Here is a 26,290-nt window from a genome sequence, read left to right as displayed (position 1 = left end):
AGAAAGAATGAAAGAAAAGGCCTGGATAAAGTGGACATGAAGAAGATGTTTCCAATTGTGGCTTCACAATCTCGGAATAGAAAAGTGTCCCTTTAAAACAGATGAAGAGGAAGTTCTTTAGCCAGAGGATGGTGAATCTGTGGAACTCATTGCCATAAATGGCAAGAAAATATGTTGTTGAAATAGATTGTACAGTGAACCTGCTAAATTCTGATAAAACTCACTTAAGTTCCCAGTGCATTATTTTGATGGCACTATCGAGCCAACACTAACCAAGCTGTTTATCGTATTGACAGATATTTATGGGCTGTTATTTCATGAGTAGTAACAAGGTAAAGCTGATGTCAGTCACTAAAATCAAGCCTGCATCTTTTCAAGCAAGTTATTTTGTGGATGGAAATGATGATGATTATATTCAAGTGAGGGTTTTCAACCTGGGCTCCTCAGGCGCCTTGCTTAATGGGCCATGGCATAAAAAAGATTGGGAACCCTGCTCTAAAGGTCTTGGAATTTTCCTGAAAGCCATGATGAAACACAGAAGATATGATGCACCCCTGTTTTTTAATAATTGTTCCTTCGTGGACAAAAGGGAGAAGTGGATCTAAGTCTTCTTTGTGCTATACCTTACATTGAGACTTGACCAGAAGAAGGAACATAGCAAGAAAGTAAAACACTGGAACAGAAAAGTCTTCAAGTTTGGAGGATGAATTAATGATTTAGGTCATATATGTCAAACTCAAGGCCCACGGGCCAAATCCAGCCCGCGGTGGAATTATCTTTGGCCCGCGAGATAATATCTAATTACTATTAAAGCTGGCCCCAGTAATCGAAGCGCCTATGGCATATGATATAGCTAATGCTGAGTATATTCAGGTACCAGGTTTTCAGGGTTTTTAGTGTTTATTCGGCAGTCTTCTTCATAAGAAATGGAATTTGTAAAGTGAAACACTTTGTAGTTATAGCAGAGACTGAGACACATGAGAGCAGGCTGAAAAAACGGAGGCAATGAAAGCTGCGTTCGCACGCGTCCGACTGATCCGGCCCGCATGAAGCTGCATTTTGCTCAATCCGGCCCGTGACCTAAAATGAGTTTGACACCCCTGATTTAGGTGAATCTTCCAGTAGCAAAGACATCTGTGACATCATAGTTGGTTTTGTCTACTAATTCTGTACCAAATGCTTTAATTTCCAACTTTTCATCATGTCTGCCATCAAAAGCTGGGGTTTCCAACCTGGGATCCACAGATGCCTCAGTTAATGGTTGAGGTCCATGGCATAAAAAAGGTTGGGAACTCCTGCCAATGGTAGACATGATGAAAAGATGGAAATTAAAGCATATGTAACTTGGCTTGACAGCACTAACAAAATATACTATAAAAATCATTAGTTCAAATTTCTAAAAATCCTAAAACACATGTCTATTTACTATACAATCTTATAATGAAAGAAGCTTTAGAAATCTCATTTTAATGATGGACTGCAGCAGACATCGAGCCCAAATTTCATTTCGGCTGCAGTCACACACAGCATAGCTAATGATGCAGGGGAAGGGCAAGGAGTGGAAATATTGTGGGAAGAAAGAAATTATAAAAAATATAGTTTTGAGTTTGAACGCAGTGTCACATTGGAACAAACCAGAGTAAATTTTTCTTTTCTTTGCTAGCTATTAGTATTATTAAATGGTAGATTAATTCCAACAGCGGATTTGAATGTAGTGTGTAAAATTAAAATGAGGGTAGTACAGCTGTTGCTTTAAGGATGGGACAAAACCATACTAATGGAGTACTGCATGATTCAAAACTGCATGGGAGTTTTCTGTTGATTTGTAACATTCGGTATTTAATACTGTATATTAAGAGTGGAAGAATGTTTAACACCAAAATGCCTCATTTGATAAGTACTTAAAACACATAAATTAAGTAACGTTTCAGTTCACTTACATAGAAAAAGATCTAACTTCAGTAGAGCAAATTCCAGGAAAGCAAGAACAGACTAGAAAGATTATCTTGAACTTTAGGTTCCTTTAATGTGGATTAAGTACAGCTTCCTTTATCCTTTTTATACAAAAAGTCACTTTGACCCTGTTTTATGAAGTTGTGGTTTGTCAGTGTACAAAGCAATGAAATCCATCTGTGATGTGCTAATTTAGGAAGGTCATTATTGCAGCAGATGAGATAAATGAGCCCTGAAATATGTACATGGACAGATAACTGCTTATTTCAGATGTGCATGAAATGGCTAAAATTATGTGATTGGGACTACATTTTTGCCTTTCCTTTACTCGGAAGTTATCGAAAGATAAAAATTGGTGCCAGAAATGATGTGCAAAAATGAATTATAAATCCAGTTGATATGAAATCTGAATTTTCATTTCATTTTCATACAACATCTGAAAATAATTGGAGCTGTAATCCATAAGAAGATGTAGAGTCAGGGAATATTTTCAGTAAAGTTTGTCTCAAATTTTCTGTACAGTATTGTGCAAAAATCTTAGGCACATACGTATAGCTAGGGTGCCTAAGACTTTTTCACAGTATTGTAGTGATTTTACATATTGCACTGTAGTGACGCTACAAATCAAAACCAAATTTCATAACACATGTGCGTGATGATAAACTTGATTTGGATATCGGTCTCTATTGTGGACTGCGAGTGCAAAGGGAGCAGGGAGAGGGTGGGCACGGTTGGGAAGAGGGGAGGGAGTGGGAAGCACCAGAAAGACATTCTGTAATGATCTATAATCCAACTCTTAGGAATGAAATGACCTTGTCTGGTGTCTCAGGGCTAGGTGTGTCTGCACCTATGCCACACCCCACTCCTGGCACTCCTCTGCCAGTTGTCCCATACCCCTCCTGCAGTGCTCCACCCTTGCCATTCCCAATGTCTTTTACTCCTACCAGATTTACAAACTTGCTCTCTGCTCTACATCAACAAATATAGTACTGTGTAAAAGTCTTAGACAATCTAGCTAACTATGTGCCTAAAACTTTTGCACAGTACTGTAAATGGTTATAAAAATTCTCCAAAAATGCTCTCTAACTGCAGGAGCTCCTGTTTCAACACTCTGGAAAATATATTCATTTGCCTTATCTTCACAAATTAATTTGTATGTTCCATCTATAAATTATTGCTCTTTTCTAGCGCATTTGGTAGCAATAGAACTTCTGAATCAAAAGGGTTATGTTTTAACCCCATTTGCGAACTTCTGTACACAATGTGTCCCATTACTTAATATGGAGTTTGGTAAGTGCAGTTTCTTTGAAGGTCTTGACATTTAGATAAGTTGTACAGACAAGTTCTCATCCACTCATTTTAGTGGTTCCATTTGGTTCGAAATCCCAAGGTACTTATTGATGAAGAAAAACAAAAAACTGAGTTAAAGTAATGGCCAAGATCTTCTTGGGAAATAACAACAGTTCCACATGGAATGCTTTGGCAGCATCTTGTTGTTTTCTAGCAGTAATGCTGGAAATTGGTCATCCAGCAGCCTATCCTTTTCAGTGGAGACATGTTGCTATGTAGAAAAAGTTGTAAGCTTCAGATAATTTATATCGTTGGTGTTAGTTATATTTCAAAAATTAATACAACTAATTTATGCTTTCTTGTGTTTTAAATATTTAAGGTTCTTTTTACTTTTTATAATTTTTCACATTTTCAATTATTTTATGGCATGTGTAATCTGTAACAATCTAATGTTTTTGTCTGTCAAAGACAGTTGCAGTCATTCAAATTGCTTAAAGCTTTGACTACTGAGAGTGTTGTTTAAGCAATTGTCAAAGTGTTTCTATCAGCAGAGCTTTCTCAGTACCTACCGTTTGATGCCATTCCCACTGGGACTGCACAGAGCTAGGCTGACCATGTCAGACACAGTTTTGTGGAACTTGTAGCCACTTGGTAATTGCAGACTTAATGGGTTGGGAAATGGCAACCTCGATGATTCCAGTAATTGGAGACCAACAGATAAATAAAGCAAAAGTAAAAGTAAAATGCAGGCAAATAAATACAAATAGGTCATAATAAAGCAGTACACATAAATTACTGTCTCAACAGAGGTGTCATTTTGCATTGAATGAAATAATTGATTAAGTTGAATAGTGTAATATTTTTACCTATTCATTGGAGTGGACATTTCTTCATTGCCAGCAATCATTGTTCCATTCCTAATTTCTCTCATCTGTGAAAGCAGTTAAGAGTCATATTGATTGGTTTGAAGTCCTGTACATTGTCAGAACTTAAGAATTATTTTGCATTCTAGTTCCTTTGGACTACATGATGAGTCAGGGTGAGTATTTATAGAGTAGTGCTTGGTTATTTAGTGAGGGCATGGTGGATAATTATCTTAAGACCATCTCCTGATTCCTCTAAAATTCATCTTATTTGTAAGTGCAATAAAATGACCAAACCTCCCTTGCCACCTTCAAGAAATTTCAATTCAATTCAATTGAAGTTTAATTGTCATTTAACCATATATGAATAAGATTGATGAATACAGCCAAACATGACAGTGTTTCTGCGGGATCAAGGTGCAAAGACACATTGCCAACAGTCACACACAAGATTACAATCATATAATAACCCACCCCCCATGGCTCCGTGGCTTGATGCATACAAGTCAGCAAACCCATATTAAATGGCAGTAAAAATACAATAATGCAGAATATGTGTGTGTGTGTGTGTGTGTGTGTATATATATATATATATATATATATGTGCGTGGGTATATTTTAAATCTTCAGTCACCATTACTGCCCTACGCTGCCCTGGCAGAGCACAATGGCTCGGACGCCTCACCTCCAGCAGCTGAAAAGCAAGCATCCCTGCAGCTTGTGGCCCAAGTCTATTGAGTGCCCTAAAAAATCTGCAGTTGGCCACAACAGAGCTTGTCTTCTGCCAGGTGAAACTCTGAAGGGTAGCTCTGACTCTATTTGGATACCGCACCACCTGGCCCCGGTGAAACGCAACTACTTTGTCCCCTTACTCAGCGCAGCTGCAAACAGGAGACACTGTGGCTTTAGGCTTAGTCCTCGCTACAACCAAGGACTAGGCCCCATCAGTCTACCCCGCTCATATCCAATAAATCAGCGAATCAAACTTGCAGTGTACAAGATTAACAATGTCCAAAGGGATTTTGCAATCACAAGGAAAGTGACCATGATGGGCACTCGCTATTGGACTGTAAGCCTCCATCGACTCAAACAGCAGCATGTTGCTCAGCTTCTTTATTATCTCCACCAACAAGCAACTCATTGATGGTGTAGACCTGCAGTACTTTGAGTTCTTAACTGTAGTGACCTAGGGATCTAGTCTACTCAATCTCTGTCAAATAACAGTCCTGCCACCCTAGGAACCAATATGGCATATTCTTTCTGGAGGAATGCACCTAGTACTCCTCCTGTAATTTCACTAAGGCCCTATAAAATTGTAATAAGGCATTTTTACTCATGTATTTTCTTGTATTTAAATCATTCCCCTTCTTGTAGCAAAGATCAAGCATTTATTTCTTAATGGCCTTCTGCATCTGCATCTTAATTTGCATGCCTTATAAATAAAAAACCATCCAGTCTCATTGAACTTCAACATTTTCCAATCACTCATCACTTAATTTAATATCTTGGTATTTTCTGCCCAAGTCGATAGCTGCACATTTTAGCCACATTGTGTTCCAAACCCTATTAAAGCACCAAATACTCGAAATTCATAATTTTAATTTGTTTTCCCTTGAATTAGATATGTAACTGCATTAATAGTAGCTTTATTACAGTTTATCTTGCTTCCTCCAGGATAGGTTGTGAAAACAAAGCTTCTTTATCTTGTTCCTAATATAAGTGGTGACTTTTGCTGACAGGATATACACAAGGATGCAGGCAGGATCTGATCAGTCTTCAGATTGCAGCAAGTTAATCCTCCTGTACATACACTATCAAAATATTTTTCAACAGGCAGAACAACAGATACTAAAAGCTTTCATATCTTTCTTCAGTGATCTGCAATCTCTTGTGCCTCCGTTACCCCAATGATTGTTGGCATGAAGAGAGTGAAAACTCAATTTTAATAGAAAAAAAGAATTATATTTTATAAATGACTCATTAAGTCTATTTAATACTTGTATTATAGAAGGACTACTTTGAGAAACAGTTCTAGAAGGGAGAAGTGATGTTATGTCAACCTAAGAGCTACAATGTTGTCTTACTCATTGGTAGATTGATCTTCATGTGCCATTGTAAGGAAAACCAAATCCTATTTAAAATAACTTCAGTCACAGTGGCATGTAGAGAAATTTTCCTAACATGTTTCTTATTCCATGCGCTAGATCATGAACAATGAATTTCGTTTAGATCAGGGGTTACCAGCCCACAAACTTCTTTCTTAATGGCATTGGTCCATGGCATAATGGCATAAAAAAGGCTGGGAGCCGCTGTTTTAAATGCATTGATATTGATCAGTGCAATGATTCCTTTCAGTATTAATTGGAAGCATAGATTTCTTTCTTGATGGTGCATGTGCTTAGACTCTGCATTGACATTTTTACTTAATAGGTTTACCTGGATGTCCATGTACCACAAAAGGAATGCCAAAGACGGGAAACAAAGACTTCTTTGACTCGCGTCCTCCGAACCGCTGGACAGGTTAAATATGTTTTCTTTGCTTACATTGTTTGACATATTTCTACAATTTTCAGTTATAACTGTATTTTTCCAGTAGATAAATAGAATGGCTTTTTCAGGAATAAAAATTAATACCCAAATATACTCTGTACAATAGAATAGAACTTTATTGTCATTGCTCAAGACAACAAGATTGTGGTGTTACTCCAATTTGTGCAAATCAGATATTACAATGCATGTGGTACAGCTTAATTTAAAAAACAATCAAAATAAAATGTAAATTAGTTTTGTGCTACTGTGAAAACACAGAAATATAAATCCATTAAATATGGTAAATTATTAGGGGAATCTAAGATAACAGAATAGTATTAAAGGGGTTTTTTAATTAATTTTTAGTCATTTTATAGGATATGTGCATCACTATCAAGGCTAACATTTTTATTTCATCCTATTAAACCTTGGAAAGCCATTGGGATTCCTGAACTGTGGCATTTCATCTGATGCAGGTATTCCCAAAGTGTTGTTGAGTAAATGAGCTCAAGGATTTAAACCTGGTGGTAATGAAAGAGCAAGTATATATTTCCAACTTAGAATGATGGGCACTTAGAAGGGGAAACTAAGTAATGATCCCTTTGCCCCAAAGCCCTCTTCCTTAGAAGTTACAATTAAGAAAGGTGCTTACGAGTTAAATAGATTATTAACCATGGTGTATTTTGATCCAGTTTCTATATGCAGATAGTTGAGGAATAAATGTTTAGGCAGGTGGATGGTAGGTTTTTAAGCAGGCTTCTTGAGAGATGTCACTACTCTCTTGTACTTTTTAAATAATAGAAAGACTTTGGTGTGAAAAGACTCAAGAATGGTGGAAAGGCTTAACGAGTGAGTCAATGGAATAAGAGTACTGAGCCTTGGACTTGTCCTTGTAGGCCGTAGTACTTATGTGGCTCGTCCATTTGGGTTTCTCGTCAACGATGACTCCCAACATGTTGATGGTAGGGAATCAATGCTATTGAAAGTGAAGAAAAAATATTGAGGCCTGTGGAGGTGGTAATTTCATGGTAGCTTTGTGCCTTAAACATAATTTGCCTTTTTCAGTTTATGCTTGAAAATTGCCTATGTCTTCCCCACATGAGTTTAGACTGGTTAAAATACAATCACCAGCGAACATTCACATTTCTGACCTTATGATGAAAAGAAACTCCTGCAAAAAGCAGTGGATACGGCCCAGTCCATCATGGATAAAACTCTCCCAACCATTGAGCACATGTACATGAAATGCTGTCATAAAAAGCAGCATCCATCATCAGGGACCCCTACCACACAGGAATGCTCTCTTCTTGCTGCTGTCATCTGGAAAAAGGTACAGGAGCCTCAGGACTCTCACCACCAGGCTCAGGAACAGTCATTACCTCTCAACCATCAAGCTCTTGAACCAAAGGGTGATAACTTCACTCAACTTCACTTGCTCCATCATTGAAATGTTCCCACAACGTATGGACTAGTTTTCAAGGACTCGTCATCTCATGTTCATGATATTTATTGCTTATTTATTTATAATTATTATTTACTTTTTGTATTTGCACAGTTTGGATTGTGCACCTATTGGATTGGTCTCAGGCTTGCATCTGTTTACATACGAATGTTATGCCAATAGAATGGAATTTCATATATAATCAGTGTACCCTGTTATGTAACATGGAATGGAATTTCATATATAATCAGTGTACCCTGTTATGTCAATGGTACTGACTTTGAAGCATTAATGCTGAACATGCTATACCAATGTACCTTGAGTTATCCACCTGGTCTTTACTTATTACTGTTGCTTTTCTTTTCTTAACCTTGAGACTGTTTAAGTAAGACCCCACTGGAACATGTGGCCATTTTGAACTTTGCATCCATTGTACCGATGACAGTTAACTGAATAGGTATCACTAGTGTGCTTTGGACTGAGTTTCAGCCCGTTAGATCACCACAGCTCACTGAGCTTACTTATTTTATACACTTCTCTTTATATGGGCATTGTTGGCAATGCCGCTATTCATTGTACACTCCTTATTGCTGTAGCTGATGGCAAGCCACTTTCTAAAACCATAACAACCTCCTGGAGGAGAAACTCCCAGAGTACTGTTGGCTTGTAAATTCCAGGATTAGTCATAGCAGCAATGAAGAAGTGACAACCAAGTTCCAGGGCAGAATGACTGTGCAAATTGGAGGGGAACATGTAGATGCTATACATTTGATAACCATCTTAATAGTAAAGATCAAAGATTTAGGAGGAGCTTTCTGAATACTGTAAGTGAGCAACTACAGTGTATTTTATTGCTGGCTCATATGACAGCCATGTGCATTGGTAGATGTGAAACTAATCAAGTGGGCTACTTTATTTTTGGGAGAGCTTCAAAGATCTTGAGTGTTATTGAAGCTGCACATTAAGGTGAGTGGAGAGCAGTCCACACGCTCGTGATTCATGTCTTGTATATTATAGAAAGGCTTTTGGATACATGGAGGTGAGTTACTAGCAGCAGGATACCCAGCCTGCGTGGCCACAGTATTTATGAGATACACTTAGTGGCCAATTTATTAGGTACACCTGTATATCTCATTTGTGCAAATATCTGATCAATCAATCAATCACATGGCATCAACTCAATGCAAACAGCATGCAGACATGGTCAAGATCATGTTGTTGTTCAGACCAAACATCAGAATGGGAAACGGATGTGATCTGGGTGAGTCTGAACATGGTATGATTTTTGGTACCAGACTGTTGATCCCAATGGTAGACAGTAACTTAAATAACCACACATTAGAACACTGGTGTGCAGTAGAGCATCTCTGAATGCACAACACGTGGAACCTTGAAGAGGATAGGCTACAGCAGCAGAAGATCACGAACATACACTCAGTGGCCACCATATTAGGTACAGGAGGTACCTAAGAAAGTGGCCGCTTAGTGTATATCCCTAGTTCATTTGAGATTTTGGTTTGCTATGGCAGGCCCCCCACCCACTCACAGTTTGTTGATGGCTGATGACCCAGTATAACAATGCTGTTTTACATCAGTTCTGTGATGTCATTCTGTTGGAGGATGGACGTTGTGGGACACTGTTGTGGCATGAACTTACTTGCTACGTATGAGCCCATGCCTGAATGTGGTTGAGACTTTGAGGTTTGCAAGCATGAGATGCTTCATTTGCTGAGGAGGTGTGAAAGGAGTTCAACATTGTAAAGTCACTGATAATACCAACAGCTTGTGGTCGAGATTATTCTCCAGTATCCTTGGATGACAAGTGCAGCAAAGTTTGAACGTGTCCTGAATTATTTTTTTCGTCTGCTTGGTAGTCTCCCATGACTGTGCCCTGAGTCCAGTGTTGGGAATGCAAACAATATTTTCTGCCAAATTAGCTAACTATGGACTCATTGCTACATTCTGAAGAGTGAGTTGCATTATAGCAAAAGTTCATGACTCAAGTATTCAGAAACAGAGGAATACCCATATGGAAATTTAGTAGCTGAACAGTAGAGGCTGCCTTAGGAAAGCCTGCTGACAGCTGTCTAACACCAATAGTAGAATTCAAGGAATGTGCTGTCAGTTAAAAACAATAACATTTGGTTGAAAGGAAATAGAAATGATGTGATTTATTTTCTTTATTAATAACATGTTTTTAATTATTGAAACCAGAAACTGGCAGAAATAAATTGGCTGTTCAGACATCACCTGTAGCAAAAGAAAGAAACATAAACTTTTTAGATCAGCAACTTTGCAGCAGGATCTCTGATAAACTCTATATCTATTCTCCATGCTCTCACATACTCATTTTCTGTTTTATTGGTAACATTTTAATAATTCTGTTTTATTATAGATTTTGCTTTTGTATTTAATTAGTAATTATTATATCTAACTTATTTTCTAATGAATAATTGTTTCTTATAAAATGTTCTGCAAAAGGCAAATCATATAGTTATGAAAAAGTATTTTACACAATCTTTTACAATGTTAACAAAAATTGTGAAAAATTTTGAGTAAGGGTAGGGTATATAAATTACATTTCATAAATGAATCAACTTGATTGTTACATCACATCTGAAAATTGTTAACATACAATCATTGAGATTTTGTTTTATGCATTTTAGTTTCCAAGCTGCGTCCCAGAATTTGATCCCTATTCAAATGATCCCTGGGAAGTTCGTCATAGAGTTCTCAGACATTTTCAGCTAGCTGCAAGAAAGGTACAAATTGATCATAGTAGCTTTCTCTTCTTGTCTTGATCTTTACAAATTTGTCTTGCAGTTTTGTTGGGCAATTGTGTAAGGCAGGAGTTCTAAAAATGTAAAAGTTTCTTGTAATTTCAAGGATAACTCCTTTTATCTTAAAAACCTGTTGACCCTTCCACCCCAGTACTTCTTACAATTTTCCTTTCCTCTTCTTGAATATGACATTTATACAGTGACATGCAGAAGTCTGGGCACCCTGGTCAAAATTTCTGTTACTGTGAATAGCTAAGCAAGTAAAAGATAACCCGATTTCCAAAAAGTATAAAGTTATGTCTTTAATATTTTAAGCAAGATTACTTTTTTTATTTCCATCTTTTACAGTTTCAAAATAACAAAATAGGAAAAGGGCCCAAAGCAAAAGTTTGGGCACCCTGCATGGTCAGTACTTAGTAACACCCCCTTTGGCAAGTATCACAGCTTGTAAACACTTTCTGTAGCTAGCTAAGTGTCTTTCAATTCTTGTTTGGGGGATTTTCACCCATTCTTCCTTGCAAAAGGCTTCTAGTTCTGTGAGATTCTTGGGCCATCTTGCATGCACTGCTCTTTTGAGGTCTATCCACAGATTTTCGATGGTGTTTAGGTCGGGGGTCTGTGAGGGCCATGGCAAAACCTTCAGCTTGCGCCTCTTGAGGTAGTCCATTGTGGATTTTGAGGTGTGTTTAGGATCATTATCCTGTTGTAGAAGCCATCCTCTTTTCATCTTCAGCTTTTTTACAGACAGTGTGATATTTGCTTCTAGAATTTGCTGGTATTTAATTGAATTCATTCTTCCCTCTACCAGAGAAATGTTCCCCGTGCCACTGGCTGCAGCACAAGCCCAAAGCATCCACCCCTGGCATTAACAGTTGGAGAGGCATTTTTTTCATGAAATTCTGCACCCTTTTCTCTCCAAACATACCTTTTTGGCTCATTGCGGCCAAAAAGTTCTATTTTAATTTCATCAGTTCACAGGATTTGTTTCCAAAATGCATCAGGCTTGTTTAGATGTTCCTTTGCAGACTTCTGACACTGAATTTTGTGGTGAGGATGCAGGAAAGGTTTTCTTCTGATGAAGGTCATATTTGTGCAGGTGCCACTGCACAGTAGAACAGTGCATCACCACTCCAGAGTCTGCTAAATCTTCCTGAAGGTCTTTTGCAGTCAAATGGGGGTTTCTAGCAATCCTCCAAGCAGTTTTCTCAGAAGGTTTTCCTGGTCTTCCAGACCTCAACTTGACCTCCACTGTTCCTATTAACTGCCATTTCTTAATTACATTACGAACTGGGGAAATGGCTACCTGAAAACACTTTGCCTTCTCCTGCTTTGTGGGCATCATTTGTTTTAATTTTCAGAGTGCTAGGCAGCTGCTTAGAGGAGCCCATGGCTGCTGATTGTTGGGACAGGTTTGAGGAATCACTGTATTTATAAAGCTTTGAAATTGGCATCACCTGGCCTTTCCTAACAATGACTGTGAACAAGCCATAGCCCTAACAAGCTAATTACGGTCTGAGACCTTGGTAAAAGTTATCTGAGAGCTCAAATCTCTTGGGGTGCCCAAACTCTTGCATGGTGCTCCTTTCCATTTTTTCCCCCACTCTAAAATTGTACAAAACAAAAATAATACACTAATCTTTCTTAAAATGTTGAAAAGAATGTTTCATCTTTAACTTTATGATTTTTGGAGATCAGTTCATCTTCTACTCACTTAACTATTCACAGTAACAGAAATTGTGACCAGGGGTGCCCAAACTTTTCCATGCCACTGTACATAGTCACCTCATCCAGATTTCTTTGTTTGAACTGTCCCAACAGGCTGCCACCAGTCTCACGATAATGTTGCAACTGACATATCTTATAGGATTTTTTTTGATTTTTTAAATTAAATTTTCAAATAGGTTACGGAAAGAAAAGAGAAAATTATCGACCCTTCCCCCCTCCCCTTAACCCCTCCCCCCTAACATATCCCTATAGAAAAAAAAAGAAAAAAAAAGAAAGAAAGAAAGAAAGAATGCCTGGATTTTGGAAGATCCCCACATGCTCCATGGAGTTCATAATAGCTTTAATATGTATATTTATTTATTTCCCCAGATAACCAATAATTTTATCTTCGGAGCACCTATATATTTAATCCTATTTTTTGTAAATAAGGGCACCAAATTTTCAGAAATATTTCATATTTATCTCTTAAATTATAAGTAATTTTTTCAAGTGGAATGCAGCAAAAAATTTCATTCTTCCGACGATCTATACTTAAGTATGAATTCAATTTCCAAGTAACTGCAATAGCTGTTTTGGCTACTGCCAATGCAATTTTTATGAATTCTTTCTGATATTTATTCAATTTGGATTTTGATTTTATCCCTTCAATATCGCCTAATAAAAATAATACTGGATTGTGTGGAAGTTGTATTCCAATAATTTGTTCCAATAAATCTCTTAAATTTGTCCAAAAAGGTTGAATTTTAGAACAAGACCAAGTAGAGTGCAATAAAGTACCAACTTCTTGATTACATCGAAAACATTGATCAGATAAATTTGAGTTTAATCTATTTATTTTTTGTGGTGTAATATATATTTGATGTAAAAAGTTATATTGTACTAATCTTAGTCGAACATTTATCGTATTTGTCATACTGTCAAGACATAATCTTGACTAACTTATTTCATCAATTTTAATATTCAAATCAGTTTCCCATTTTTGTCTTGACTTATGAATTCCTTGTTTAATTGCCTGTTTTTGAATCAAATTATACATACCAGAAATATTTTTTTAAATTTTTCCTTTATGAATTAAAGTTTCTATTTCATTAGGTTTCAGCAATAACATTGTTTGACCCAGTTTATCTCTTAAATAAGCCCTTAATTGGAAATAACAGAAAAGAGTGTTATTTGATATTTTATATTTATTCTTTAATTGGTCAAATGACATTAATATACCTCCTTCAAAACAGTCTCCTATATATCTAATCCCTTTGTGAAACCAGTTATATTAAAGTTGATTATCCATTGTAAAAGGGATAAGTTTATTTTGAATTAATGGTCTCTTTGCTAATAAAGATTTCTTTATCTCATCATCAACATTTATCTTATTCCATAAGTCAATCAAATGTTTTAGTATAGGAGATTCTTTCTTTTCCCGTATCCATTTAGATTCCCATTTATATATAAACCCTTCTGGTATATTTTCTCTAATTCTATTCTAATCCATGCCGGTTTATCTTCATCAAAAAAAGATGCAATAAATCTAAGTTGATTTGCTTTGTAATAATTCTTAAAATTTGGTAATTGTAACCTTCCGAGGTCAAATTTCCATGTCAATTTTTCCAACGATATTCTTGACATCTTACCTTTTCAAAGGAATTTCCTCACATATTTATTTAACTCTTGAAAAAATTTCTGCAGTAATTGTATTGGTAATGTTTGGAATAAATATTGTAATCTAGGGAATATATTCATTTTTACAGCATTGACTCTACCTATTAATGTTATTGGTAACATCATCCACTTATCAAGATCCTCTTGAATTTTTTTCAATAATGGCAAATAATTTAATTTATATAAATTCTTTATATCATTATCAACTCTTATACCTAAATACTTTATACCATTTATCGGCCATCTAAATTGAGTTATTAATCAACATTGACTATAATCTCCTTTAGTAAGGGATAGAATTTCACTTTTATCCCAATTTATTTTGTACCCTGATATTTTCCCATATTCTTCCAATCTAGAAGATAATTTATGCAACAATTGTAATGGGTTAGTTAGATAAATCAGAACATCGTCAGCAAATAAGTTAATCTTATATTCCTCCTGATTAACTCTGAAACCCATAATATCTGAGTCAGTTCTAATTAATTCAGGTAATGGTTCTATCACCAACACAAATAAAGCAGGTGATAATGGACAACCTTGTCTAGTTGACCTTGTTAACTGAAATGATGTTGAAATTTGGCCATTTGTCACCACTTTAGCTTTGGGGTTAGTATTTAAGATTTTAATCCATTTTATAAAAGATACTCCTAATCCATATTTTTCCAATACCTTAAATAAAAAATCCCTTTCCAATCTATCAAATGCTTTTTCTGCATCCAAAGCAACTGCTACACTAATTTCTTCCCTCTTTTGTGCCAAATGAATTATGCTAAGTAACCGAGTTACATTATCTGCCGATTGTCTAATTTTAATAAATCCCATTTGGTCCATGTGTATTAATTTTGGTAAGTATTTAGATAATCTGTTAGATAAAATCTTTGCTATTATTTTATAATCCGTGTTCAACAAAGAAATAGGTCTATATGATGTTGGTTTTAAAAGATCTCTGTCTTTTTTTGGCAATACTATTAAAATAGCTGTCGCGCAAAAGATTCTGGAAGTTTACGCGTTCTTTCCACTTGGTGTATTAGCTCCATAAAAGGCGGAATTAATAAATCTTTAAACCTTTTGTAAAATTCAGGCAGAAAACCATCTCCTCCTGGAGATTTGTTACTCTGAAGTGATCCTAGAGCTTCTTCGACCTCTTTTAATGTAAAAGGCACATCTAATCCCTTCTGTTCTTCCAAATTCAATTTTGGGAGAGTTATTTGTGGTAAAAACCTTTCTATCTCAACAATATCATTTTGTGATTCTGATTGATACAATTCAGAATAAAAAGTTTTTAAAGTTTCATTGATTTCTAAAGGTTTATAAGTAATTTTATTTACACTTGTTCGAATTGCATTTATCGTTTTGGAAACCTGGTCTGTTTTTAACTGCCAAGCAAGAATATTGTGTGATCTTTCACCTAGTTCATAATATCTCTGTTTAGTTCTCATAATTGCTTTTTCAGTTCGGTATGTCTGAAGCATATTATATTGTAGTTTCTTGTTAACAAGTTGTCTTTGTTTTTCTTCTGTCATATATCTTTGAGATTCTTTTTCTAATTTTGTAATCTCTTTTTCCAATTGATCTATTTCTACCATATATTCCTTCTTAATTTTAGAAGTATAACTTATTATCTGGCCTCTCAAATATGCCTTCATCGCTTCCCATAATATAAATTTATCATCAACTGAATGTGAGTTTGTATCTAAAAAAAACAATGTTTTTCATAAAATCACAAAAATTTTGACGTTTTAATAATATTGAATTAAATCTCCATCTGTAGATTGATTCCTCCTTATCCATCATTATCATTATCAAGGGGGAATGATCTGACAATATTCTTGCTTTATATTCCATATTTTTCACTCTGTCTTGAATATTCGCTGATAGTAAGAAAAAATCTATCCTTGAATAAGTTTTATGTCTATTTGAATAAAATGAATAATCTCTTTCTCTTGGGTTAATTCTTCTCCATATATCAATCAAATTTAAATCTTTCATCAATGATAAAGTTAATTTTGCTACTTTTGGTTTTGTAACAACCTTTGTTGACCTACCTAAAACTGGATCTAGACAAAAGTTGAAGTCTCCACCTATTAATATTTTATCGTGTGCGTCAGCCAAATTCAAAAAAACCTCCTGTATAAATTTTACATCGTTTTCATTTGGTGCATAAATATTCATAAGAGTCCATAGTTCTGAAAAGATTTGACAATGTATAATTACATATCTTTCCGCAGAATCAATTAATACATTTTGTATTTTAATTGGTAAAGTTCTGTTGACCAAAATTGCAACTCCCCTCGCTTTTGAATTAAATGAAGCTGCTATAACATTTCCGACCCAATCTCTCTTTAATTTCTGATGTTCCATCTCTGTTAAATGTGTTTCTTGTATAAAAGCTATATCTATTTTCATTTTCTTAATGTATGTTAAAATTCTTTTTCTTTTCACTGGTCCATTAAGCCCATTAACATTAAAACTTTAAAAATTCAGTAAATTAGTCATTATTTTTAACGGGGTTACTCCAGTCTATAATAATACATAATATTTCAACTCTCATAGTACCTTGGGGAATTATTTTAAAATTCTCCATGTTGCTATGTGTCTCCCCTCCAATCATCCAGGCAAAGAAAGAAAGATAAAAGAAAGAAAGATTATAAAGAAAAAAAACCAAAAATAAAAACCCCTGCTAATGTTGTGAATGAAAAAAACACAACATTACCCCCCTCCGTTGTGCAGGTCATGGCAAACGCCATGATTACACATGTGAATTCTGTAGCGATCGATCCAAAGTTTCCCCAGCTCCCCCGTAACATGAAAAAAGTATATATAAAATAAGAAAAAATATCACTACTCTCGATTAATATTTCTCAAATTTTTACCTTTCTCCCTCTGTATCATATAATTAAAAGTATATTTAAATATTCTTCTGTCTTTAATGTCCATCAACTCACTTCAGTGTCCCTGTCTTCATCTTTAATCTGTTTCACTTTTAAATCTTTACTGTGACTAGTGAATATTTGGGAGTTCTTGTGCAAACTCCTCTGCATCCCGATGATCAGTAAAAAATCTTCTTTTTCCGTCATCCAAAAAAATTATCAGTGTTGCTGGGTGGCGCAATATAAATTTATAACCCTTTTCCCATAAAACTTTTCTCGCTGGGTTAAATTCCTTCTTTCTCTTCAAAAGGTCATAACTTATATCAGGATAGAAAAGAACTGCTTTCCCTTCTATCATCAATGGCTCATTTTTCTTTCTGGCATATTGGGCAGCCGCCTTCAGGATCTTTTCTTTATCTTGATATCTTAAGCATTTTATCAAGATTGGTCGTGGGTTTTGATCAGGTTGGGGTTTTGATCTTAAGGCTCTGTGGACCCTTTCGATTTCAATCAACTGGGTTCCCTCTTCCATTTCCAAAATTTCCGGGATCCATTTTTGAAAAAACTTTATTGGATCCTCTCCCTCTATCCCTTCTTTAAGACCAACAATTTTAATATTATTTTGTCTACTAAAATTTTCAAGCACGCCTATTTTTTCCAAAAGTTGTTTTCTTTCTGATGTCCAGGCAGAAATATTATCTTCCATTTTATTCACTCTATCAATAGTGTCTCCTGTTATTTCTTCCAGCTTTTTAACTTTCTTGTCCATTTTCTCCTGTTTTTTCACCATTTTATCAGACATAGCCTTCTTATTTTTAATATCTTCTTGTATTATTTTTAATTTTTTAAATTCTTTTAATTCATGCATTATTTGCACCAAAGCTTCTCTTATGTCTCCAGAATATCTTTCACCTCCAGTCTCTTCCTGTTGTTCTTCTTTTACCTCCTCATCTTCATCTGTATGTTCCAGAGAATCCGAATCCACCTCAGGTTCATTTTCACTTCCACTTCCAATCGTAGCTGGGATTTGTAGTTCAAATTGCTCATGTTTGCGCATGTCCTTTTCTGCGCGCATGCACAGTTCCTGTTGTTCCTTCTTGGAGACTGTTGATGCTGCAGCCGATTTCTGTTCTGTGTCGCCGGAGGTAAGATGCACTTGAGTCCGAGGCTTCATGGTGGACGACACAACTTGTAGTATCTTCAAAGTAGAAGTTTTCTTCTTTGTCTGTTTGGGAGGCATATCTAAGGAAAATCCTGAGTAGTTTAGACATAGTTTTTAGAAAATATTTACTAACTTTTATTCACTTAAACATTAATTTATTAGTTTTTTTTACGGGAGAGCTGGATATCTGCATCTCGATCCTACATCATCACGTGACGTCCTCCTACATACCTTATAGGATTGAGTCATCTGCAACCTCTAACTCAGTCACACCATGCTTAAATTTTGTCAATATGCATCCAATTGAATTGGATCTCAGTCAGACATTTAGGTTTTATTATTATCATTCAGATCTATCCTAAGGATCATTTGCAATGGCTTTTCTTTCTGCGTAATTACTGTCACTTCTGGTGCTCCCTAAGCATCTCTCATTGACCCCCTTCAACTATTTATCTCTCAGCTTCCCTAAAGCAACATAAGCCAAAGAGATAATGTGATTTTCAATATATATATAATTTATCCCAGTTTTATTTTGTAATAATGTGACTTGAATATTCTGCTTTTTCTAAACATTTAGACAAATTTTCAGTCAAGCAAACTCCCTTTCTCTTCTCCCCACCTTCCAGTGGTGTTTCTCTTCCTTCCCTTCCTTCCATGGTCCCATCTTCTCCCTCTGGTGCCCCTTCTCCTTGCATTCCTTCACTGCGCTACTTTTCTTTCCTATCAGATTCTTTCTTCTTCAGCCCTTTACCTCTCCATTTATCACCTCCTAGCTTCTTACTTCATCCCACCTACTTTCCCCTTCAATGGTCTCACCTGTCACCTGCCAGCTTGCACTTCTTCCCCTCCACATGTTTCTTACTCTAGCTTATTCCCCTTTCCTTTCCACTCCTGATGAAGGGCCTTGGCCCAAAACGTGACTTTTTATTCTCTTCTGTAGATGCTGCCTGACCTGCTGAGTTCCTCCAGCACTTTTGTGTGTATTGCTCAAGATTTCCAGACACTTTAGCTGGTATCCAGTCATGGTTGAGCATGAATTTCCTTCATTTAAAAATCAGGAAGACTGGAGACGTTAAATTAACACTAGGAAGAAAAAAAAGGCATCATATTTAGTTTACAATAGACAATAGGTGCAGAAGTAGACCATTCGGCCCTTCGAGCCTGCACCACCATTTTGAGATCATGGCTGATCAATTCCTATCAATACCCGGCTCCTGCCTTGTCCCCATATCCCTTGATTCCCCTATCCATAAGATACCTATCTAGCTCCTTCTTGAAAGCATCCAGAGAATTGGCCTCCACTGCCTTCTGAGGCAGTGCATTCCAGACCCCCACAACTCTCTGGGAGAAGACGTTTTTCCTTAACTCTGTCCTAAATGACCTAGCCCTTATTCTCAAACCATGCCCTCTGGTACTGGACTCTCCCAGCATCTGGAACGTATTTCCTGCCTCTATCTTGTCCAATCCCTTAATAATCTTATATGTCGTAATCAGATCCCCTCTCAATCTCCTTAATTCCAGTGTGTACAAGCCCAGTCTCTCTAACCTCTCTGCGTAAGACAGTCCTGACATCCCAGGAATTAACCTTGTGAATCTACGCTGCACTTCCTCTACAGCCAGGATGTCCTTCCTTAAGCCTGGAGACCAAAACTGTACACAATATTCCAGGTGTGGTCTCACCAGGGTCCTGTACAAATGCAAGAGGATTTCCTTGCTCTTGTACTCAATTCCCTTTGTAATAAAGGCCAACATTCCATTAGCCTTCTTCACTGCCTGCTGCACTTGCTCATTCACCTTCAGTGACTGATGAACAAGGACTCCTAGATCTCTTTATATTTCTCTCTTACCTAACTTTACACTGTTCAGATAATAATCTGCTTTCCTGTTCTTACTCCCAAAGTGGATAACCTCACACTTATTCACATTAAATGTCATCTGCCAAGTATCTGCCCACTCACCCAGCCTATCCAAGTCACCCTGAATTCTCCTAACATCCTCATCACATGTCACACTGCCACCCAGCTTAGTATCATCAGCAAACTTGCTGATGTTAATCTCAGTGCCTTCATCTAAATCGTTGACGTAAATCGTAAACAGCAGTGGTCCCAATACCGAGCCCTGTGGCACCCCACTAGTCACCACCTGCCATTCCGAGAAACACCCATTCACCGCTACCCTTTGCTTTCTATCTGCCAACCAGTTTTCTATCCATGTCAATGTCTTCCCCCCAATGCCATGAGCTTTGATTTTACCCACCAATCTCCTATGTGGGACCTTATCAAATGCCTTCTGAAAATCGAGGTACACTACATCCACTGGATCTCCCTTGTTTAACTTCCTGGTTACGTCCTCGAAAAACTCCAATAGATTAGTCAAGCATGATTTACCCTTGGTAAATCCATGCTGGCTCGGCCCAATCCTATCACTGCTATCTAGATATGCCACTATTTCATCTTTAATAATGGACTCTAGCATCTTCCCCACTACTGATGTTAGGCTGACAGGTCGATAGTTCTCTGTTTTCTCCCTCCATCCTTTCTTAAAAAGTGGGATAACATTAGCCATTCTCCAATCCTCAGTACTGATCCTGAATCTAAGGAACATTGGAAAATGATTACCAATGCATCCGCAATTTCCAGGGCCACCTCCCTTAGTACCCTAGGATGCAGACCATCTGGACCTGGTCATCACAAATGTCATTCTGCTCCCTGACCTTAAACTGACCATTTCTAGCCTCGTTTGAACTGAGTTTAGATTTTGTATCTGTATCATATGTAGGAACATCAAATTCCACATACATTACATTGACCTTCTGTAACCTTGGCAAGGCTTTACTGGAGCCAGCTTGTTTATTTTTAAACCTTGTTGCAGTCAGTCAGGTTTACGTGAGATCGTTGATAAATTTGAAGACATTTCATCTTTAATTATTGCCATATTTTCTTCTCCTGTTTCAGTTCCTTTATTTGTCTTTTCCTTAACTTCTCTTTTCCCTAATCATTTAGAGGACACAACTGGGAATAGCCTTATTTTATAAAGATCTGGGTTGTTTTACTGAAAAACTCTACTTCACTAGTCACTGGCATGTGACTTGCCTAGGAAGGTGCTTTATCTTCCATTTGGTAGATTGATGTAGCCCACTTATTTAATAAATGACAAATATTGAACATAAGCACAAATAATGATTAGCTAATGACTCAATTGTTTCCTGAGTTTTAATAGATAGGCAACTTATTTGCAGTTATTTAGAATAACTTTCTCAGAAGACAAGACTAAACAAAATAGTTATTAGATGTGGAAAAAAAGTGTGAAATAAAGAAAAAAACTGAAAATTTCAACCTATTTTCAATTACAAAATTAAACTCTAGACTTCGGCAGTGATTAATTTTTTTGATTTATATGAGACTTTCATTGGAATTGATGTGAAATGGGTGGCTCTTTTTAACTATACAAATGAATTTTAGAACAAAGTGTTCGAGATTAAGTGTAATGGAATTAGATACATATGTCATGAATGGAGAGCAAATCATTCAAAGGTATTTTTAAATTGCTTGTAAGCTTGTAGTGGCTCTTTATTTGCATGTTCCTGGCAGGAATAGTAACTTCCTCTCCCATGGCATGACTGGAATATTACTATTGCACTTCATCTACTGAGGTACTAAAATAAATTGATTACAAAATAAAACTTTTAATTCTACTCATTTCTCTCAGTCATTTTCCCTCTTTCCCATTCACTTACTCTTTTGGACTCACAAGTTTAATTTCCTTGATCATCCTACACTCTAACTTGTCCAAAATAGCTGGTGGAGATCTTGGTGCTCTTTCTCTTTGTTTCTCGATTGCCTTTGGCTTGCATGGAGCTTGAAGTGGTATCCTAAAATGTTGGGTTCCTGTTACTCCAGAGCCATCCCTTTGTGGAAGACCAGCAATGTTCTGATGATCAGCTGTCCTAAGTTTGAAGTATACTGAGTCAATGTCATGCCATACTTCCTGTAAATTCATATTTATATGTGCCAAGTTTAACCTTAATGAAAAGATTTATCTCATTGTTTTCCTTCTCCTTGTCATTCTGGACCTTAATCGTCACTCTTTGTAGATCATTTAAATCTCTCTCCTGCCCTGATCATTCAGTTGTGAAATTGCTCATTATATCTATCTTTTTATTCCCCTAACAGTAATTTCAATGACATGGTTGAAGAACCTGTAATTTAGAACAACTAATTCTCCTTATAATTTTGATGTGATCTTCCCATAATCTGTAACATGCCCAGTTCAGAATTTATTTTTATTCAATGCCTTGATTTCAAAAATTTAAAGTACATTTATTATCAAAGTATGTATGGAGTATACAACCCTGAGATTCGTCTTCCCGCAAGCAGCCACGAAACAAAGAAACACCATGAACCTGTTCAAAGAAAGCATCAACACCCAATATGCAAAAAAAAAGAACTAATCTCACAAGTGGCAAAAAAGCCAGTGAATAACACACAGAATATTAAACGTCAAACCACAGAGTCCTTGAAGCAGTTTAGGAATGTTCAGCTTACTTCAGTTCAATTTAGTGCTGTATTGCTGATTGACTACTGGTCGCAGAGCCAGTCCGCATCGGAGTGCTCCAATCAAAATCGCGCAAAATTGCAATAAAAAAGGTGTAACCAGAAACACATATAACATGAACCACAGAGTCTTCTAAAAACAAGCCCTTTCCACAAACCACACCAGTCAAATATCGCCCAAGACTCAAGGTTCCTGCACTTTCCTCCATTTTTTTTTCATTTATTGATTTCTCAGACTTGACTGTCAGCATTTCTTGCCATCTCTAAATGAAGGAGGGAACTTCAGTTAGGACTGAGATCCAGCTATAACAAACAGGAAAATATATGTCTAAGTCAGGAGAGTGTATGACTTGTAGGGAGATCTGCAGGTGATAGTGGAGGCACTATTGCAGTGATATCCTGGTAGTTGATTCCATGTCTATCGTTATTGCTCATTATTCCTAATGTTTAGGTACCTAATCTTATTATGTACTTTATGATTGCCATTGATGTATACTGTTTATATTAGTCATTACTGGAACTCATCTCTTAAACACACTTGTTTATAAACTTTACAGGACATCCATATTCCAAATTAGTTAAGCTATTTTTTTTTGGCATGTCCATTCCACCAACATTTTATCTGCAAGTATTTCTTTTTTACTTAGGTTATCATACAATGCCGAGTAAATCATAGGTTGCTTTTGTTAAGAAAACTTATTGAAACTCTCAAAACTCAACGAGAAAGTTTAATTGATTTCAGTGGTAAGTATTTGATTTTTAAAATCTCTTAATATAAATAAACAATCATTTTAAATGGTAAAATTAAATGCCTTACTTATAAATCTTCTTATTCCATCATCCTCTGACATACAATTACCAACCAGTTTTGGATTATTCAACATGTATGTATATCATGGTGACATTGTGGAATTGTCCTTATTCTAAATTTCAGTAATTGTGCTGTTTTCAAATAACTGTTTGCTAATGGAATGTTTGTAACTTTATGTATTTTTAAAGTGCCATTCAGGAGCTTTACAAGCAAATCCAAGCTCAATTTCTTGGCTCCTGAAAGACACTTTTAAAAATACATACAAATGAACTTTCCTTTAGCAAACACTTATTTGAAAACTGTATGCTGGGAGGAACAACATGGTGAGGAAAAACTACTTCACTCAGATGGTCGTGAGAGCATGGAATGGGCTGCCAGTGCAAGTAGAGCCTGCAAGTTCAATTTCAATATTCAATAGAAGTTTGGATAAGAACGTGGATGGTAATGGTATGGAGGGCTATGGTCCCGGTGCAGGTTGATGGAAGTAAGCAGTTTAAACCGTTTCAACATGGACTAGATGGGCCAAAGGGCCTGTATTTGTGCTGTACTTCTCTTTGACTCTGCAACTCTAAATCATACATATAAAACATTCTGAAGATGTTGGAAATCTTGAGCAACGCATCCAAAATGCTGGAAGAACACAGCAAATCTGACCAATCTTGGAGAGAAATAAAAGTCGAAATTTTAGGCCAAGACCTTTCATCAGGACCAAATGAAGGATCTGGGCCTGAAACGTCAACTGTTTATTCCCTTCCACAGCTGCTGCTGATTTCCTGAATTCCTTCAGCGTATTGTATACATTGCTCAAGTTCTACATGCAACTCCGATTGTATACACAACGAACAAGAGGAGAGGCTTTCATAGTAGTATTGAAATTTCAAGGCTCTGCTTTACCAGCAGAAGTACCATGAATCCAAGAATCTCAGATATCCAGGCCACCTTAAATTATATATATAGACAAGATAATTTGGCTGGCCGGTCTGAGCCAATAAGGGTGCATCAGTATGTTTCTTCCTGACCTGCTAGCACTAGGTGGACTTAATGGAGCTCTTCTTAATTGAAGATTTAAAAGGATGCACTTAAAAAAAAAGCCTTTATATGTAAATTAACCACCCAGCATAGTGCTCAGTTACATAATTTGGGGTAAGATCTGAAACCCTTCCTGCTGTTCTCAAAATTACCTCCAGGTGTTTAATGCAAGGAGTGTTGTGACCAAAGTGGATGAGCTTAGAGCGTGGATCAGTACTTGGAGGTATGATGTGGTGGCCATTACAGAGACTTGGATGGCTCAGGGACAAGAATGGTTACTTCAAGTGCCAGGTTTTAGATGTTTCAGAAAGGACAGGGAGGGAGGTAAAAGAGGTGGGAACATGGCACTGTTGATCAGAGAGTGTCACGGCTGCAGAAAAGATGGATGCCATGGAGGGATTGTCTATGGAGTCTCTGTGGGTGGTTAGGAACAGGAAGGGGTCAATAACTTTACTGGGTGTTTTTTATAGGCCACCTAATACTAATAGGGATATCGGGGAGCAGTTAGGGAAATAGATCCTGGAATGGTGTAATAATAACACAGTTGCCTTGATGGGAGATTTTAATTTCCTAAATATCAATTGGCATCTCCCTAGAGTGAGGGGTTTCGATGGGGTGGAGTTTGTTGGGAGTGTTCAGGAAGGTTTCTTGACACAGTATGTAGATAAGCCTACAAGAGAGGCTGTACTTGATTTGGCATTGGGAAATGAACCTGGTCAGGTGTCAGATCTCTCAGTGGAAGAGCATTTTGGAGATAGTGATCATAATTCTATCTCCTTTACCATAACATTGGAGAGGGATAAGAACAGACAAGTTAGAAAAGTGTTTAATTGGAGTAATGGGAATTATGAGGCTGTCAGGCAGGAAATTGGAGGCTTGAATCGGAAACAGATGTTCTCAGAGATATGTGCAGAAGAAATGTGGCAAATGTTCAGGGGATATTTGTGTAGTGTTCTGCATAGGTACATTCCAATGAGACAGGGAAGTTATGGTAGGGTACAGGAACCATGGTGTACAAAGGCTGTAAGAAATCTAGTCAAGAAGAAAAAAGCTTACAAAAGGTTCAGAGGCCTAGGTAATGTTAGAGATCTAGAAGATTATAAGGCTACTAGGAAGGAGCTTAAGAATGAAATTAGGAGAGCCAGAAGGGGCCATGAGAAGACCTTGGCAGGCAGGATTAAGGAAAACTCCAAGGCATTCTACAAGTATGTGAAGAGCAAGAGGATAAAACATGAAAGAATGGCACCAATGAAGTGTGACAGTGGGAAAGTGTGTATGGAACTGGAGGAAATAGCAGAGGTACTTAATGAATACTTCAGTATTCACTATGGAAAAGGATCTTGGTGATTGTAGTGATGACTTGCAGCAGACTGAAAAGCTTAAGCATGTAGATATTAAGAAAGAGGATGTTCTGGAGCTTTTGGAAAACATCAAGTTGGATAAGTCGCCGGGACCAGACAAAATGTACCCCAGGCTGCTGTGGGAGGCAAGGGAGGAGATTGCTGAGCCACTGGCGATGATTTTGCATCATCAATGGGGACAGGAGATTGGAGGGTTGCAGATGTTGTTCCTTTATTCAAGAAAGGGAGTAGAGATAGCCCAGGAAATTATAGACCAGTGAGTCC

The 26,290-nt window shown here is 36.9% G+C and overlaps 1 protein-coding gene across 1 annotated transcript in view; it reads left to right on the top strand.

The window, feature by feature from the left end:
• The window catches only part of cfap221 (cilia and flagella associated protein 221), a 212,724-nt gene that overhangs the window by 148,121 nt on the left and 38,313 nt on the right, over positions 1 to 26,290 (top strand). The window contains exons 14-16 of the mRNA XM_073047564.1: positions 6,537 to 6,626; positions 10,743 to 10,838; positions 23,473 to 23,569. Of these exons, the coding sequence (XP_072903665.1) occupies positions 6,537 to 6,626; positions 10,743 to 10,838; positions 23,473 to 23,569 (283 nt within the window). The remainder of the gene's footprint in view (positions 1 to 6,536; positions 6,627 to 10,742; positions 10,839 to 23,472; positions 23,570 to 26,290) is intronic.

Source organism: Hemitrygon akajei, chromosome 5 (genome assembly GCF_048418815.1).
Source record: "Hemitrygon akajei chromosome 5, sHemAka1.3, whole genome shotgun sequence".
In the NCBI taxonomy this organism is placed as follows: Eukaryota; Metazoa; Chordata; class Chondrichthyes; order Myliobatiformes; family Dasyatidae; genus Hemitrygon; species Hemitrygon akajei.
The sequence above is the reverse complement of the archived record's forward strand: the minus strand, read 5'-3'. Positions and strand labels throughout refer to the sequence as shown.